This window comes from Perca flavescens, chromosome 7 (assembly GCF_004354835.1).
Source record: "Perca flavescens isolate YP-PL-M2 chromosome 7, PFLA_1.0, whole genome shotgun sequence".
In the NCBI taxonomy this organism is placed as follows: domain Eukaryota; kingdom Metazoa; phylum Chordata; class Actinopteri; order Perciformes; family Percidae; genus Perca; species Perca flavescens.
This window is the reverse complement of record NC_041337.1, coordinates 17,681,022-17,700,435: the sequence shown is the minus strand read 5'-3', so window position 1 is coordinate 17,700,435 and position 19,414 is coordinate 17,681,022. Positions and strand designations below refer to the sequence as shown.

General features: G+C 41.0%; 2 protein-coding genes across 2 annotated transcripts; both read left to right on the top strand.

Annotated features, from left to right (window-relative positions):
• Nucleotides 1-1,699: 1,699 nt before the first annotated feature.
• LOC114558524 (piggyBac transposable element-derived protein 4-like) lies at nt 1,700-4,835 on the top strand. Its single transcript, XM_028582583.1, has 3 exons — nt 1,700-1,758; nt 3,050-4,226; nt 4,416-4,835. The coding sequence occupies exons 1-3, from the start codon at nt 1,700-1,702 to the stop codon at nt 4,833-4,835; spliced, it is 1,656 nt and encodes a 551-aa protein (XP_028438384.1).
• A 4,091-nt stretch (nt 4,836-8,926) lies between these two features.
• On the top strand, nt 8,927-17,603 carry si:dkey-32e6.6 (extracellular matrix protein 2). Its single transcript, XM_028582582.1, has 8 exons — nt 8,927-8,981; nt 9,445-9,560; nt 11,069-11,201; nt 11,276-11,433; nt 11,629-11,768; nt 14,643-14,795; nt 16,637-16,963; nt 17,426-17,603. The coding sequence occupies exons 1-8, from the start codon at nt 8,927-8,929 to the stop codon at nt 17,601-17,603; spliced, it is 1,260 nt and encodes a 419-aa protein (XP_028438383.1).
• Nucleotides 17,604-19,414: the final 1,811 nt, after the last annotated feature.

Sequence of the window (19,414 nt, the reverse complement as noted above, 5' to 3'; positions counted from 1 at the left end):
CAGGGCTCACTTTGGGATTGGGCCTATCTCTCTGTCTATTCTTAGCAGGAAAATGTCCCAGTCTACTGCCCCCCCTTTCATCTTCACAGTACATACTAGAGCCTATCTCCATATTGCTCTGCGTTCACATACATTGTCCATTCCTGTAGCCATAGCCACAACAGTGCCCATATTCTACAAAAGTGAGCAGAGATACATCAAGAGGAGTTAAAACATGAAAAGACAGTATTTGAGAACCACAGTACAAGAGAAGGCACTTATGGATTTATCCCAGGTGGGTGTGGCCATTTTAGGGAAAACTGGCCCCCTCATCACTAGCAGAGTCAAATCCTCTGGTAGGTAGTTAAGCAGAGGAGCCCATGTTTCATTGAAAGCCCTCTCGTTACCCTTTGCAACTGCATTAAGTCTTTCATAAGGGAGGACCCTGAATATTTCCCTATACCATAATGTGACAGGTGGTTTATCATTGATCCAATTAATTAAAATAAAGTTTCTAGCTAATAATAGCAATTTGTCACATAGTTTGAACTTCAAATGGGTTCGAGTCCCCTCCATTGAGGGGAGGCCAAGAATGAGAAGGCCTGGGTCCCTCTTAACTTTTGTATGGAAGATGCCACTTAGTTCTTGTGAAATTGTACCCCAAAATCTTTTTATCAATTTACATTGCCAGAAGGAATATGTTCCAATCTCTCTGTGGCACTTGTTACCAAAGGTGAGATCTGACGGTCCATCTTAATAAGTATGTAAGAAGTTATGTGTAGATGGTGTAATATTTTATACTGTGTCTCTCTCAATCTATTACATGTAAAGTGGTCTCCTGCCAGTCATCCTCAATATACTCTGTGTTGAGATCTTTCTCCCACTTCTGTGCAATGCTTGTAATATCACCTGGACTAAGAGTATAGCAATGCATAGAAGGAAGAGATAAAACGTGTGATGCCTCTCCAGGACATAAGGAACTTCTCTACATCACTATACATGGCTAGATCAGGAGGGGGTAAGGTCTTGGATCCAATAAAGTGCCTGACCTGGAGAAGACCATAATGATGTTCTTTAGGGATACTGATACTTGTTGTAAAGTCATTAATATCCTATTGTGGTACAAATCTCCAATCACACGTGCCCCGTTGCCATGCCACATATCAAAAATATTGGGATGGAGACCTGGGGGGAAATCCAGGTTCCTCGTAATAGGGGTTAAGAATGAGGCATAACTTCCTCTGTTTAAGTATTTACAGATTTCCTGCCACACTCTAATTGTGTTGTATATAATCTGGTTATTCTTGATATCCTTGTGTAGCTTTTTCTTATCACTCATGACCAAGCTCCATAGCGAGGATGGCAGAGAGGACCATGAATCTAGACAGGGCTTGGACTTGAGATGAGCATGTAACCATTCCCACAGGAAGCGAGCATGGCATGCCCAGTTGTAAAGAATTATGTTCGGCAGGCCCAAGCCTCCCCTGTCAGAGAGCAGCTGTAGTGTTTTCATTTTCTGTTTGGGTCTCTTGCCGTGCCATATGAATCTAGAGAATGCTCTCTCTATATCATGAGCAACCTTCTTGGAGATCTAAAAGGGTAGCATTTGCAGGGGATATAATTCCCTGGGGAATACATTAATTTTGATTAAGCTAATGCGCCCCATAACAGATAGGGGAGATTGTGCCATCTATCAAAGTCCTTCTTTATTTTGGTTGCTATGGGAGAGAAGTTAAGCTTCCATAGCTCTGTCAAGTTTGGTGATATTTTTATCCCAAGGTAAGTGAAGCCTGTGGGAGACAGTTTGAAGGGACAGTTGGTAGACATTTGTGGTTTTAAGAGAAATGTTTCCATCATGAGGTCAAAATCTCACCTTGTCCAGTTTGGTTTATGATAAACTTGAAAAACATACCCATTCCCATCAGCCTCATCTGGACTTAATGTTTTACTGCTAGCAAGTGTCAGCATGCTAATACACCAAACTAAGAGGGTAAACATGGTAGGCTTGTACATGCCTGCAAAACATTCGCATGTTAGCATGTTGACTTAAGCATTTAGCTCAAAGCATCACTGTAGACTAGTCAAAATGTACTGTTTATTAAATGTTTGCTTCATGTGGCTTTTACAGATACAGTACAGGCCAAAAGTTTGGACACACCTTCTCATTCAATGTGTTTCTTTATTTTCATGACTATTTACATTGTAGATTCTCACTGAAGGCATCAAAACTATGAATGAACACATGGAATTATGTACTTAACCCTTGTGGATTGTTCAAATTCACAACCCTTTCGTTATGTTCGTGGCTGAACACAGCCACTACTTTAAACTGCTGTAAAAATGTATCAGATAAATATTTTTTTTTGCATAAATCTAGTAATCAACCTCAGTACTGATCAAAACTACTATTTAAAAAAAAAAAAAAAAAAAAAGGATTTTAACTCTTTAATTGCCAAATTCATAAATGATGTCACAGATTTGGGGAAAAAAACACAAAATTACTGATTTTCCATATAAAATGTGATTGTGGACTGGATTTTTTTTACCTTTTATCACAGTCTTGGACATGTCAAAGATTAGAAACAACATTGGTTTTGATGCATTGTTAGTTTTTGTGCAGGATCAGATTTTAACTTTTTCTCCCTAATTTACTGTTCGTGGCTGAAAACAGCCACTACTTTAAACTGCTGTAAAAATGTATCAGATAAATATTTTTTTCAAATTTCTTTTACATACATCTATTAATCAACCTCAGCCCTGATCAAAACTACTAAATTTTCTAAAAAAAATCTGGATTTTAACTCTAATTGCCAATTTCATAAATGATGTCACAGATTTGGGAAAAAAAACACACAAAATGACTGATTTTCAATATAAATGTGATTGTGGACTGGATTTTTTTACCTTTTATCACAGTCTTGGACATGTCAAAGATGAGAAACAACATTGGTTTTGATGCATTGTTAGTTTGTGTGCAGGATTAGATTTTAACTTTTTCTCCCTCATTTACGGTTCGTGGCTGTTTTTGCCCCATTGACTTCCATTATAACCACATTTTTTGATTGCAAAGCCATGACACCACAGACTCAGGAGAGTCCGATCCTGATTTGGATGTGCCACCCTCATCATCCTCTCTAGCTTCAACTGAAGGCGAGGATGATTCGGAGGATCCTGGATCTGGGTGGATTGGAAGAAACGGCGAAGTGTGGTTTTCTACCAACGCGGAGACAACTCCCTTTCTTCAGCCAGCAAGAGGCGTGACTCCAGGGCCGACCTGCTATGCCATTGCAAGGGTCCAGAACATTGATTCTGTGTTCAATCTGTTTTTTACAGAGGAGATGATTGACCTCATTGTCAGCATGACCAACCTCCATGGGCGCCGCACAATGAGAAACTGGACCGAGATGGACTCCACAAATCTCCATGCCTACATGGGGCTACTGATTTTGGCCGGCGTCTACAGGTCCAGAGGGGAGTCCACACATTGCCTGTGGGATAATCGCAGTGGTCGTTTTTTGGCGATTTTTAGAGCCACCATGTCCCTCTCAAGATTCCATGAAATCAGCAGAGCTCTGCGTTTTGATGACAAGCTGCAGAGACCAGCTCGCCATAGAGAGGATAAGCTTGCCCCGATCAGATCCCTGTGGGAAATGTGGACGCATCGCCTTCCCCTCCTATTCAACCCTGGCAAAGATGACACAGAGGATGAGCAGCTTGTGCCATTCAAAGGGAGATGCAGCTTTCGGCAATACATGCCAAAAAAAACAGCAAAATACGGGCTAAAAATTTGGGTGACTGCTGATGTTGGCACATCCTATGCCTGGATGTGTGACATTTACCTGGGTAAGACAGGTAATGCTGCAGAGGTGGATCAGGGAAAGCATGTTGTCATGGAGATGACAGAAGGACTCCAGGGCGTCACTGTCACCTGTGACAACTTCTTTACCTCCTACCCACTTGCTCAGGAGCTTCTGCGGAAGAAAATAGCCTTGGTCGGGACGATCAGGAAAAATAAACCAGAGCTGCCACCCAACCTGGTGCAGGCTAAAGGACGACCTGCCCTCTCCACCGTCTTCGCCTTCACAAAGAACACCACGGCTGTGAGTTACATTCTGAAACGGGGGAGGAATGTGATCCTCATCAATACAAGGCACCGCGAAGCAGTGGTGACAGAGGGACCAAAAAAGAAGCCAGAGATAATCGCAGATTACAACCGCTGCAAGGGAGGTGTCGACAATCTAGACAAGGTTTGTGCCATTACACATTTGTTACTACATGATTTGTTACTTGAATTCATGTGCTTGGTAGGGATACATTTAGGAGATACTGTTTGTGTTTTGACAATGTTTGCATGATTATTCTCATTGTCATGTGCAGCTTCAAAAATACTTATGAAATCTGTACTAAATTCTTTTCTTGTTCTTTTATTTTTTTAGGTTGTCGGCACCTACAGCTGCAGAAGTAGGACCAATCGGTGGCCACAGACGTTATTTTTCAATATGGTGGACGTCTCGGCATATAATGCATGTGTCATCTTCACAGCTGTGGATCCCTCCTGGAACCAGGCGAAGCTGTTTCGGAGAAGGCTTTTCCTTGAAGAGCTGGGAAATTCTCTGGTCTCTGCAACAATACTGAGGAGAGAGCACCTCCCTCGTGCACCAGTTGCTGCTTCGCTGGTGAGAGAGATTCAGTCTTCTGCAGCTGTCCCTCCAGACACAGATCCACAGACACCAGCAGGCACCAGGAGCTCAGAAGGGAAGAGGGGAACATGCAAGTGGTGCAGGACAAAAAAAAAAGAACAACAGTCAGCACTTGCATCCGTTGTGGTGGGCACACTTGCAAAGAGCATCAAGTGATATGCTGCAAGTCCTGCTGGAATACACACACACACACACACACACACACAGTTTGTAGTTTGTTTAATTGTTTAGTTCTTCATCCATCCTCAACTCTTGAACCATTGTTCAGTTTATTTGAAGTTGTTGTTGCATTTTGGTTCATAATAAATTGTTCATAAATCTGATGCAGATGCTGAGTAGATTGTTTTTTTTTGCACAGACATATCTAAAGGGTTAATGGTGCCACCTGGTTATCAGCAGTACAAATTACTAATTTTACCTCTTCCCAACAGGGAAAACCACTAACAATCAAAAATGCATGATTATATGGTGTAATGGCTTTGCAATCAAAAAATGTGGTTATAATGGAAGTCAATGGGGCAAAAACAGCCACAAACAGTAAATGAGGGAGAAAAAGTTAAAATGTAATCCTGCACAAAAACTAACAATGCATCAAAACCAATGTTGTTTCTCATCTTTGACATGTCCAAGACTGTGATAAAAGGTAATAAAAAATCCAGTCCACAATCACATTTTATATTGAAAATCAGTCATTTTGTGTGTTTTTTTTTCCCAAATCTGCGACATCATTTATGAAATTGACAATTAAAGAGTTAAAATCCAGATTTTTTTTGAGAAAATTTAGTAGTTTTGATCAGGACTGAGGTTGATTAATAGATGTATGTAAAATATTTATCTGATACATTTTTACAGCAGTTTAAAGTAGTGGCTGTTTTCAGCCACGAACATAACGAAAGGGTTGTGAATTGGCCCACAGTGTACTGTTGGGTTTTGGAAAATTTTCAAAGCATTTTCCTAAAATATGTGTTAAAATAAGATTTGTCAATGAAAATCATTCCATTTGCTGTAACACGGAAAAAGTTATGGCCAAATTTAGACTCAAAATTACCCCTTAGTGGCTGAAAACATCCCCAACAGCAGATAAGGGTTAACAAGCCATTTGGAATAAGTCTGGATTCTTCTCTTAATAACTGAAAACATGTCTTATATTTTAGATTCCTCAAAGTAGCCACCCTTTGCTTTTTTTGATAACTCTGCAAACCCTTGGTGTTCTATCAATGAGCTTCATGAGGTAGTCACCTGAAATGGTTTTCCCTTCACAGGTGTGCTTTGTCAGGGTTAATAAGTGGAATTTTTTCCCTTATTAATAAAAAAGCAAAAGGTGGCTACTTTGAAGAATCTAAAATATAAGACATGTTTTCAGTTATTTCACACTTTTTTGTTAAGTACATAATTCCCTATGTACAATGTAAGTAGTCATGAAAATAAATAAAAAAACCGCATTGAATGAGAAGGTGTGTACAAAGTTTTGGCCTGTACTGTCGGTGTCATACATGTTGTAGAGCCGACAGGGAAACAAGGTAGTAAAGTTGTGTTAGTCCTTTGTGTATGAAACCAGTCACTGAAGGAGGTTAAAAATTAAAAGTTGGATGTATTGTAGGCCTCTGCGCCTCACTGCAGTGGAAATTGTAAATCCAGGGTGTTGTCAGTCTGGGGTTAAGGAAGGGGTTGAATGTGGTGAGTGGATTACTGCACATTGCTGTCAAGATTTAAATGAATAGTCTTTGGTCACATCACTATTTACCTTGGAAGAGCACATCAGGACCTGAGTGTTTCACTGTTGACTGTTAAGTTGTCCAATGTGCCATTTGGAATAAGTCTGGATTCTTCTCTTGTCTGTCTCATCAGCTGATCTTCAGATGCAGAAAAATAAATTAATACGTAACGTTAACCTCATTGATATGATCAGAAATGATCATATTTTAGTCCTTGTTAATCACAGAAGCTGTCGTCCGGGACATGACAACGCGCACGCACACATTGTGACAGATTTAGTGTGCGTATATGTGGTTAATGAGCAAATAAACAGGAACTGTCAGCAGGTTTCACCCCACAGTGAAAATCCCAGTTTGGCTCAACTCTCAGCCAGTGGCACCTGCTTGGCATTGAGTGTAAGGATGTAGGCTACACACTCCAGACTACATATGTAAGAATCACAGTGTATCTACGTACAGACAGTATTGTGCGTACAGAACGTAAAGACGGGCTCGTTGCCCACTTCTCAGAGGTCGTGTTTGTTTTCATACATAGATGCTAGAGGAGCTGTGCCAAACAAGGTTGGCTCCGACTTGAACTGTCCACCAACCCTGTCTCTTGTTTGGAAAAGGCCCAAGGTCAGTCTGATGATTCAGTCAGGAGAAAAACAAAAAACTGACAGTGGATCACAAATGTATGTGTCAACCCACATGATAATGTCCGACTAGAATCTATCACAGTTGTATGAAACTTCTTGTGTTCCAGTTTCTATCTGTGGCCCCCTGTCTGTCTCTTATCTCCTCCAAAAATCTCTGCTTTCCACCTAATGTTGGCAGACAGTTACGAAAGGATGAGGAGACAAGGAGGAGCAGGGCGGGTCTGTGTATTTCATGGATGAACGAGGGCCTTTATTAACAATGTGACAGCTTTTTTTCTTTTCTTTTTTTTTTTTTACCTCTCCGCCTCCTAGATATTCCTTCCCATCCTCCTGCTCTTTCTTCATTTCAGCGTTCACTCTGAGTTGGGGGCATGTGTAATATGGTTTAGAACTGCTTTTGGATGACTCACAACAGAGAAACCACAGCACAGCCTTTGCTACAAGTGTTTATAGTGACGTATCCTCTTGTGTAAACTCTCACGTCAATTGTTACTCAGAGTACCTTTCCATTTTGCAACATTGCCTTCACTTTCTGTGGATTTGCATCATCCTCGCTTCTTGAAGACCTAAAAGTTTCGGACTTCTCTCTCTAGCTGCAACCACTTAAACTGTAAACTTTCAACCATGCAGATGCCAAGGACGTGGATCATGTTCATTTGTCTGTGTGGCACAGTTTTATGTGGACAAAGCCCAAACTATTTGCACGATATGGATGCATACTTGGAAACGTCTTCAGAGTCACCTGAATTAGAAACGTCTTCAGAGTCACCTGAAACGTCTTCAGAATCACCTGAATTAGAAAAAGCAGCCGTCCATCCACCAGGAGTTGATAGAGGTGTGACCTTGTCAGATACATATGCTTTAAGTGTTACCCTCCCTGCTGGTAAGATCAGAGTTTTTTATCTTTCAAATGCTGCCTGTTTAAGTCTGCGTGATATTTGGCTAATGCATGCTTTAATTACTGAAATAGTTTACAGTATTTATGAATACAGCAGAGTGAAAAAACTTTTTTTATTTCGTGTCTTTGTTTTTTTTTCTGCTCTGCTTTATGACTGGTGAAGAAGAGAGTGAGGATGAGCGTCTCCAAATGGAGGCAGAGGAGGAGAGTGAGCATCAAGGAGTTGATTTCAGGAAGCTGAAGGCTGGTAGAAGAAGGAGAGGTGCCTGGGGGAAGAGGAAGCACAAAGCCACAGTGGAGGCCACTGCGTATCGAATAGTATGTATGACACTTGTTCTACCATGTTAATACAAAATGCATGTTTATAAATAAAGAAATAAAGAAATTTGCACATTTTCGGTTTTTATGTTGGCAGTTTTTTTAAACCATATTTTCACCCATGTTCACTGGTTGATTTGCTCCTTTGTTGAATCATGTGGGTGACTTCCGGCTGCTTATTTCAGGCGGGCTTGGGGCAACCCCTGATGGGCTGGAGGAAGCGTGGGAGAGGAGAGGAGGAAACCAGTGCTCTAATGGCTACACTTAAGGAGCTTCATACTGAAAAGCAGAGGCTGATGGATCAAGGGAAAGCAGGAGAGGAGGAGGAGGAAGATGATGATGATGATGATGATGACGACGACGACGACGACGACGATGATGATGATGATGAAGAAGAAGAGGAGGTGTGGAGTTTAGTGCTTTACATCATTGATTCACCCATTTCAGTTAATTAATTTTCTGTCATATAATTATTTTGGAATTCCCTGTCAGGAAGAGGAGGAAGAGGAGGAGGAAGAGGAGGAGGAGGAGGAGGAGGAGGAGGAGGAGGAGGAGGAGGAGGAAGAAGAGGCAACTGAGCCTCCCAGCAATGGAACAGAAACACACTCCAGTTTTACAGAGTCTCCTCTCAGCGAGTGTCAGACTGCTGACAGAGAAATCAGCTGCAGGGGCATCGGCATGACTCGCCTGCCAATCATCCATAACCTGCTGGCCACAAATCTGGATATGGCAGGTGTGTGTGTGTGTGTGTGTGTGTGTGTGTGTATTGTGTTGGTAGATTCATCATACAAAATGAGCCATGTTTGTGCTCGGTGGGATGGTTAGAATAGAAGTGTACTCCATTAAAACCGAATATAGCTGTGATATTGATTACAAATGAACTGGTTTATTAAATCAGTAACTCTAATTGCCACTTTGATTGATTCATTTTTTTTTAATAATCACTTTTATGTCTAACAGTTGTTTTTGGCAAGATAGTGAACTATGAATTGAAAACTAAAATAACAAAGGTCACTGACTATATTATTTACATAAAGAAAAGTTCCAGCAGAGATATATCAACATGACATGACTTGTGAGTCAAGTAAAGTCCCTTTATCACATTTGTGTGAAATGGCTTCACAGGCCATATTACAGTATATACTTCCACTACATCTACTACATCATATCTCTTACCATGTGATTTATCTTTAAAGAGAACAACATCAGAATCATAGCTCCACAAGTTTTCTCTGGTGTACCGAACCTGGACACACTGGACCTGAGCAAAAACAAACTGGATGATGAGTCGTTCAGGCAAAGCCCCCTGTCTGTGAGTAACACCTCTCTTCTTCTCTGTCAGTCTCAACAATCCAGTCTAATACTCTGCAAGTACATTACACTCATAAAGTTTTATACTGTATGTTTAATCTTTCTTGAATGTATATCTCACTATTACATTAGGGTTCAATTGAGGGATACCTGTTCTTGTTTTAAAGCAACATTACACAGTGTACGTGTGATACAAATGCAAAAGGTCACATAGTGTCACATTGATGTGATGTACCAGCAATCAGGCACATCCAATACAATCTAACTGCAGAGCTTCTGTATTGCTAGCAGGCTCAAACCTGCAGTCCTAGACCTGAATTACCTGTCCAGAGTGTTACAACTGTAACTGTTGTTTTTTATACAAATGTAGTGTCATTATTTTTTTTTTTGTTAAAAAGAGAAAAGCAAATAGGAGAAGCAGAGCCCAAAGGAAAAAAACAATTTGCAATTTAGGTTACTACAGTAAGTTCCGTTTTTTGGTGCTGAAAGTGCATGAAAAATCTTTATGTTATGTCAAGATAAGGGAAATACATGATACATTAATTTACAAACCCATAAGGCTAAAATATGTTGATGTTTTAGAGCCATAAAACTGTATTTACTGCATTCGGTCTATTTTGCAGTATGCAAGCCAGCATGCTTTTCTGGTTATTCTGATCCACAATCCTTTGCACAGCATATATGAGCAAGAGGGTCAAAGTTCAAGGCGAATATTATGAAGAAGTAGTGTGTCCCAATTGTATGCATGTATGCATCCAACAGTATGTACTTTGTAAGGGCAACTGCAGTACGTACTAACAGTAAAAAGTAAATGTATGAGATTTGAAACCCTAAAGCTAAAAAAGCTTCCTCTTGAATGAGTGAGCTTGTGAGTTACAAGCCACTTTTATAAGTCACTTTGCATGTAATTAAAATTAAAAGCAGGCTCTATCCTGTATCATTACCGTAATAAAAGAGCAGTGAAAATTGCATTAACTAATCCTTTCTAAGAATAACCTCTGGTCTAACCTCTAAATGACCACAGGCCTAACACAGATCCTGACCACACCGAGGCAGCCCACCACACTCTGACCAATCATTAGGCACCACCATCAGCATACTCTTACAGTATTGGCTGGGCAGACCTGTTGGAAAACAGCTGCAGCCAGTAATGTGTGGAGAATAAAAGCAAATTATTTTCGGGGAAGTTTTTTTCTGCTCTCATCCCAGTAATGACAGAGGACTGATGGACTGGCTCGAGAGATGCCAAAGATTCAGTCCACTGCTTTTAGTTGACACACATCAACCACAGCGGCTCTCACTGAAGAGCCACACAGAGTGGCTTTTCTAAAAATACATGATAGATGGAAGAGATGCACAGATTTGGTGTATTTCAGTGAACTCTGGGATTGTGTCCTTCTCGGCAAGTCGGGATGGAAAATTATGGATTTGGAGACAAGTATTCATTTTGTCTGTTTTATCTTTCTGGCCTGTTCACCCCTCTTTTTTTCCCCGTTGCGTGTCATGTAGAACTTGACCTTTCTGAAGAAGCTGAACGTAGATGGAAACCAACTCACCAGGATCCCAGCGCTGCCGCCATCTCTGGAGGAGCTCAAGATGAACAACAACAAGCTCAGTACACTCAGCCCTAATTGTTTTAAAGGTAGGATTTGTGTCTGTGTTCACGGAAGAGAAACATCTTGTATGAAAATAATATAATTGAGTGTTCCCCTCTAGGTTTGATGAACCTGTTGAATCTGGAGCTGGAGGAGAATACGCTCCATGAGGGCAGTGTGTCACCGCTAGCCTTCAGACCACTAAAGAGACTTTTGAACCTCCAGTTGGACAACAACCGCTTCCGTTACCTCCCTCTGGGCCTTCCTCCCTCACTTCAGGTGCACTGGTATCACTTTACTGCAGCATCTGGGGGAAATACTCCTCCTTAAAATGTATGAATCAGCTAAAGGAGGCAGCTGGGATACAGACTTGTATTTAGGGTCTATTCAGAGAGCCACAAACTGACATCAGGACAAGAATTGATGTCCCAAATGAGACATCCCTGTCTGTCTGTGGCCCTACTTTTCATTTAGGAGCTGGATATGACTGAAAATCTGATTGAGGCGGTGACGGAGGAGGCACTGAGGGGCTGCGTCCATTTGAGAGTGCTGGACCTGAGTCACAACCTGTTGCATGAGCAAGGCATCGCTACCCACGCCTGGACCCGTCTCAAGTACGTCCATCCATCCAATAATGTCCTGCAGTTTCTCTATCAGCCACAAGAGGGTAGACTGGTGTTTTGGATTCCAAACACTTTTGTTATCATTTTTTTTAACGTTTAAACAGTTATCATTCTGACAGATCCGATTATTATTTCTATCATCAACATCAGTAGATGAGGCTGACGCTCTGTTTCACTGCACATAAACACACTTCTCACTGATTCACATGAAGACAGACACATTCGTTTTCTATTTTCTTCTTTCTTTCTCTCTGTCTCTCTATTTCTTACCCCCCGCTTCCCCCCCCCCCCACACACACACACACACACCACAAGCAAACATATCACAGAAGTTATGACAGCTGACCTTGTGTACTTAGATGAGCAAGAGCTTGAGGGCAACTGTGTGCCTGTATGTGTCTCTTTGTGTAAATATGTTTCAATGTGTTTATGATGGTGTGTGTGTGTGTTTGTGTGTGTGTGTGTGTGTGTGTGTGTGTGTGTGTTGTTTAAATATAGTGAATTCCAGTGGGTTTTTTTCTTTGCTCCCTGGGATCCTTGTGAACCACAGTGGGAGCTTCAGGGAAAACTGAGGAAAAGAAAAATGTTAAAGAAAGAAAGACTGAAAAGTGCAGTTGGAGAAAATTTGGATTGTATTTCATGACTTAATGATTATATGAAAGAGGAAATAGAAATATGAAATTGGGAAAATATAGTTTGGGTAATTTTGACCGAAGAAATTATGATATCTTGTAGAGAGATGATGTGGGGGAAAAAAGAGAGCTTGAGTGAAATAGAGAAAGTTGAATGAGGCAGCGCTCCGAGATTTCGCTTGACTTCTGACTCGAATGTGTTTGACATCTGACACTTGACCTCATTAGTGGTGAGAGCAGCACTCTTCCCATTGGCACGGCAGGCTTATTAGCTAGTTTAAAAGCTTCCTTTAGCACTGCATAGACAAGAGAGTGGGGAAAAATTTAACCTATTCAGCTGATACCTAAAAGGGCAAAGGTCATTAGCGAGACCCAAGTGGCGTAAAACAAGACTCTGTGTTACGATTGTATTTTAATCTGCAGACATATAATAATTAAATCCACTTTGAACTACATGTGAAAAATCTATTCATCATGTAGCTCTGCAGACATTTGTGGCAAAACAGACAGCGAGGGATTGAAACAGAATGAAAAGTAAATTGCTCAATGTGAAAATAAACTGCAGTAGGCTGGTTCTGGTTAGTGAAGTGCCTCTGTTCCATGTCACGGTGCCAGTGTTATTGCTGCCTCCTGCTGGGGGTTCAAGGAGGTAAGAGTGGAGGATACAAGAGGTAAGAAGAAGCTGGGGAGTGCAGTTTGTACCTGGGATCTGTTTCAGGCAGACCGGGCCGACCGCCAGTCACTCGCCTCATTATCTAACTTGGTAATTTATCTAATATTTGGTCAGTACTGTGTTTAGATGCATGTATTGTAACCTCATATTATATAGGTATTTTCTGTTTCCCAGATCCCTTTTTTTGTACTCTTTAAACTTATCCCAGATCTGTCTTTAGTTTGTGTTCCCTTTGGGTGTGTTTACTGCCAATGTGTGACCAGTGTGTAAGCATACGCACAAGCTTAACAACTGGTGGAACTAATTAGACTGTAATGCACTACAGTTTTAAGGTTCTTGTACTTGAGTTTTTCCATTATATTGTACTTTATTCTTTAACTACACAACATTTCAGAGGAAATTATTGTACTTTTTACTACACTACAGCTTTAGTTAATAGTTAATTTACATACATGATGTATAATACATTATATATATATATATATATATATATATATATATATATATATATATATATATATATATATATATATATATATATATATATATATATATATATATATATTTATATATACACCATATTTTAAAAAAGCACAACATATGTTGCTTAATTTATAATTCAACTATTAGTACTTATGGCGAGATTTTCTGCATAATGAATGTTTTTACTTTAACTTTAAGTACGTTTTGCTGATAATAGCTCTGTACTTGAGAATGTCTCAAACCTCTGAGTTTAATTTCAGTGATCTTTGGTTTTCATTTAAAGGTTTCCTGTTTGGTTTTCAGTCTGAAAAAGTATGTACACTATACTGTAACCACAAATATACACTATGTACCACAGCAGAAAATTTGTTAAAGTCATATTCTGCGTTTAAAGGACTCCAGATGTGCTTCAGTCTGTTTTCAACAGATGTGACATATGGCCAAACATACTCCCAGATATCAGCTTACCGGTATGTTAAAAAATGTAGTGCAAACAGAAGCCTGCACCATAATGACTTGACGTAGCTGACTATCATCCATCCATCCATCCATCATTTCAGTCTTGTTCTATCTAGCCTGCTTGGCACAGCCGCTCTGCCTGGCTACATTACCTATCCTGGTTAGGTTGCCAAAGTCCATAAGTCAGCTTGTATCGAGCTGGCAGGGTGGGCTCGGCACAGATGGAACTGTGAGTATATGCACAAACCTCTCTGTGTGCTGGTTGCCATTAGAACCCAATACCCTGAGGATGAGCAGACCATCCGCTTGATTACTCCTGGCCATTGCTTTGCACAAAAACATGGACACATTTGTGCACACAAACACAGTTTTGTGTAATCCTCACTTTTAGTGTTTTAGCAATGAAGTAATCTTGGATAGAGAGTGCATGTCTATGCCAATTCTTTGAATATATGTATGGTATCTATTTGTGAAATAGCATTTTCAAATTAATACGCTTGTGTTTGTATATACATGTACTTGGCACATCTCTGAGTATGTATATTTGCCTGTTTATGCGTTTATGAGTGTTTCATCTTCACATCATGAGTGAGTGTTGGTGTGTGCATGTGCGTGTAGGTGCCAGAGAGTGGGAGTGTTGAGGGTGGTGGACTCTGAGAAGAGAGGACTGTGTGTCCCTCTGCTCATTAATACCATGTGGAGCTCTAAGGAGCGGTGGGCTGCTGAGCTTTCTGGCAAAGATTTAGAATACAAATCAGAGGCTCACAACTGGTCTGAACTGGTACTGAGAAGCTGACAGAGCAATATATTTTAGGGTTTAAATATCAAGCAGAAACCACATTTTCACAGCAATCCATAACAGCCACAACATATAGGTTAGACAAAAAGCCTGCAGCGTGGCCAGTGAGTGTTGGCTCTTGTGTTTGTGTGTGTTGAGTTAAATCTGTCATTGTGCTCCCCTTCATAACTGTGTTTTCAGTAAAACATTTATGGTTGTATTAATGTGAAGTTTTAAAACACCTCTGTTAAGCAGAAACGGCATGTAACCAACCTCAGGTTTCCTGAAGTCTATAGTGGACCTTGTTTGACCAAACTGAGGGAGGAAGGCCTCGTGCTAATCATGACCTTAACTATGATACTGACAAATGATCAGAAGTTGCTTTTTGTACCAATGTTTTGATTAATTTAGGGATTTTAACCCCTTCTCATTGTCACACATCATCTATCTCATGGAAATACAAAACCCACAAAAACACCAGTGATTCATGTAGCCTGGGAGTTGCAAAGTTCAAGAGAGGCGAGTTAATGCAGAGGTCTTGCTGTAAGTCACCTTTACAAGGAGCAGAAATGCTGAGACACAGTCCAAGCGTCTCCCACATCCATAACCCTTCACTCTCTTTATCCTCATTGGTCCCCATTTCACTTCACTGTGTGGTCATTGGCTGGTCACCTTAGGGTGTTCTGAGCCCATTGGCAGTTTAATGTGGTCTATGAATGGTGGAAGAACAGGAAATGAGGTTCCTCTCCTGCAGTGAGCTGTGCTGTAAACTCACAACAGCTGTGTTGGAACTTCTAACAAAAACACTGAACCCCTGTACTGCATCCTCATCCCTGAAATCTGGTCCTCCCTCTATGGCTGTCATTCTCATTCCCAAAAACCAAACATTTGTATACCCCTTATCCACCACTCAGCCACAAATTCCCCCTCAAACTGCCGTGCTCTCTTACATCGTATTCCCCAGGCCCCATTATTTCCCCCATGCTGCTCGCCCTGATTCCCCTGCAGCCAAGCCTCACACTCTGCACTCCTGACTCCGTGCCTCCCCCACAGCGCTATGCAGGAGTCCATTAACTATAAAACATGAAGTCTGCAGTTAAATCAGAGTGGAACTGGGCATCCATTATTATATCTAATCTAGAGTCCTGTAAAACATGCTAATGTTAAGCAGGTGTGTAAAGTTCACCATGATCACCATCTTACTTTAGCGTGTCGGCATGTTAACATTTGTTACTTAGCGCTAAACACAGAGTACAGCTTGGGCTGATAGGAATGTCATTCGTTTTGCAGGCAACTGAAGTATTGGACAATGTGAAATTTTGACCTGATGGTGCTGCTAACTGAAAAGTCAGAGATAACCAAAGTTGTTAGAATTCATCCTGAATGGCACATGAATAGGTGTACCAAATGTCATGGCAATCCATCCAATAGTTGTTGAGACATTTCACTCAAAACCACAAACGTCATCCTCATGGTGGCGTGGAGTTAAAGTTGGGGGATCATCAAAGTCTTCAGGATATACATCGTCTACTAACCATGAAGTCTGAACCACAGATATTTCACAGGATGAGTGAAAACTCTGACCTACCGGTGGTGCTAGCAGAAAAGTCAGGGGATCACCAAAGTCAATAGGATTGATCCTCTGGGTACCATGACATTTCATGACAATCCATCTCATAGTTGTTGAGATATTTCAGTCTGGACCAAACTGTTGTCCAGGCTAGAGCGCTGCAACTAGCATGGCTAAAAATATCTAAAAGTAGAATTTTCATTTGAAGGTCTTCTTGTAGATATCTGTCTGAGATTCATGATTTGTCTGTTTGTGTCTACTCAGGTCCCTGGAGGCCTTGGACCTGTCCTATAACAGATTTACCTCTGTCCCAATGAATCTTCCTCGCCATCTCCGTAAATTGACCCTCCAACACAACAAAATCAGTCACATTGCTGCCTTTACGTTCCGTCACATGCGGTCCAATCTACAGTCCCTCCATCTATCCCACAATGACTTGAGCAATGAGGGTATGGAACGAGTCTCTTTTGTTGGAACGTACCGCTCACTTGGAGAGCTCCTATTGGACAACAATCGTCTGGGGGAGATCCCTCGCTGCGTTCGACAGTTTAAGAACCTGCAGGTGCTGCGACTGGACAACAACCAGATCAGGTAGAATTGCCACTTTCCATACGATTTTCAAAAGTCAAATGTGATTTTTAAAATGCAGAGATAAGCTATGCTTGTTTGCTTTTTACCCAACCCTGTCCTGATAACATTAGCTGTGCTGGTGCAGCTTCCTTTGGAAATGACTCTATGGAGCTTGGCAACGAAGCAAAGAAGGATATGCAAATTTATTCAAACTAACATTTCAACAACAGTCCTCGTCAGCATAAAGATGAAGACAATAACTATTTTTGGCAAAACTATTTTTCATTACTGTTGTGAACTGTCCCAGACTCTGTGTCCCCTTTGATCTAACACAGTAACACTGGTAACCAAACCACTTATACAGCTTTATGCAGTTCTTTGTGCATTTGGGGAAACAACAAATTAGCATGTGTGGAAGGAAAAGTGCAAAATGCAGCTAATGTAGTATGTCTAAATTTAAGTGTACGTATGTTGTGGTTGCAGGCTGGTGAGGCAGTGGGGAGTGTGCCACCCTCGCAATTCTGGCTCCACCTTGGCTTCGATCCACTTGGAAAATAATCTGCTGGAGGTGGAGAGGATTCCCCCAAATGCCTTTTCCTGTCTCACTGATGTTCAGGGACTGGTCCTTTATCCACAACAGGGGCACTCATATGACCAATAGACTACACAGTGGGACGGTCATACAAGGACAGATACATAACCACAATATAAGCATGTGCATCATGCTGATGTACAGCTACTCAATACTTTCCGGGGTTTTTCTGAAGGCAGGGTTTACAGAAAAATAGCTGTATTGTGTAGTTTGCTTAGTCAGTCAGCGCTATCATGTTATCATCCCTAACCCTATCTTTTTTCTTTCACATCTCACCTTTGATTAGGAAAATGACTGTAATGTTTTTGTATGCATTAAAGTAAATGTGTAATTTGCACAGTAATGGAAATAATCATTATGTAAAAATGCTCTTGGAAGTGTAAGAGGATAATACATTGCAGTGGAATCCAGATCTGCTTTTCATTCAAGTATAAAGTATTTAAGTAATACATTTGATAAAATGAAGACTAAAATGGATTAACCTATGTCTGTAGTCTGAGTCTGGGGCTTGCAGGAGGAGCCTTTAGTCAGGGTAAGTAGAAATAATGTAAGGGTGTTTGGATGTGACAGGGATACATACTGGTGGTGGTGGTGGTAGGGAGGGGGGTCATGAATCCGTCACATCTTGGGACTGCAGCATGGGGGACCCAGAGAGAAAGTGAAAATGTCTGGTGACACAGTGTGAACCTAACATGCCCATTAGGAAGGAAAATATAAATATCACACAGGTTCCCTATCACCAGATGACTTCCAACATAAACATCCACCCCTAGCCGCTCAGCAAAAATACAAGGAGTCACTCTGACTGTGAGGGGTGCATGCAAAGGTGATGTACAGTAAGTCCCTGTAGGATTGTGGACAGTTATTGGGGTGCAAGTATGTGTGTGACAGGAGTGGGGCTGCCCATTATTTGGGTTAGCAGGAAGGTAGTCTCACATTGCCAGACCCTCCTCCAAAATGCGCTGGAGGAAGGAAGGAACTTGTTTTGGTGGAACACGTGAACGTTCAAAAGTTGTTTTAGTCATGCAACGGAAAACTCAGATTGGACAGATAGTCTAGCTAGCTGTCTGGATTTACCTCGCAGAGATCTGAGAAAAGGTTAAATCGACCGGAGTTTAAAATGCCAACGTCTGTGGAATGCCCTCCCTGACACCTTGAGGGCACCTCAATCCACTGACTGTTTTAAAAAAGGCCTTAAGACATTTCTCTTTTGCAAAGCTTTTGGTCCCTTTTAGATGTTTTATTTTTATTTTTATTCTTGTATTTTAAACTACTTTTTGGTTTTTTATCGTTTTTATTTCTAACCTGTAGCACTTTGAGATCACTGATGAAAAGTGCATTATAAATTAAATGTATTATTATTATTATTATTAACACAAAGGAAGCCCAAGGCAACGGCTATCCGGCCTAAATGAGTGAAATCCGGCGGATTTTCCGGCGGCAATGGAGCGATCCCGGAAGTGGAACGTCGAGGATATAGACTAGCAGGAAGGTAAGACATGGAAAAAAGTTAGGAACGCAGTGGCGGACAGTAGAGCGAAGGAGGGACAAACAACACACTGACTTTTAAGACACAATACAGCCATTGTTCTTAGAAAGTCTCTAAGCTGATCAGCGAAAGATGAGAAGAGCAGCAGTTCATAGTTGAAACAGTCTAGTTGAATCCAACAAGACGTGGCCAGAAGATCAAAAGGAAAGGAGACAGAGAGCTAAAACTCTTTTTCTGTTAGGGAACTAAAGCCACTGGTGTCCTGCCAAAGTTGTTGACAAAGTGAGATCAGATCGCAATGTTCTCTATTTCTCTGAGTCTTGCTGTGTGTATATCAGCACAACTGTATCTCACTTTCTATCTTCTGCTGTTTGTCCCTCACCCCTAAAGT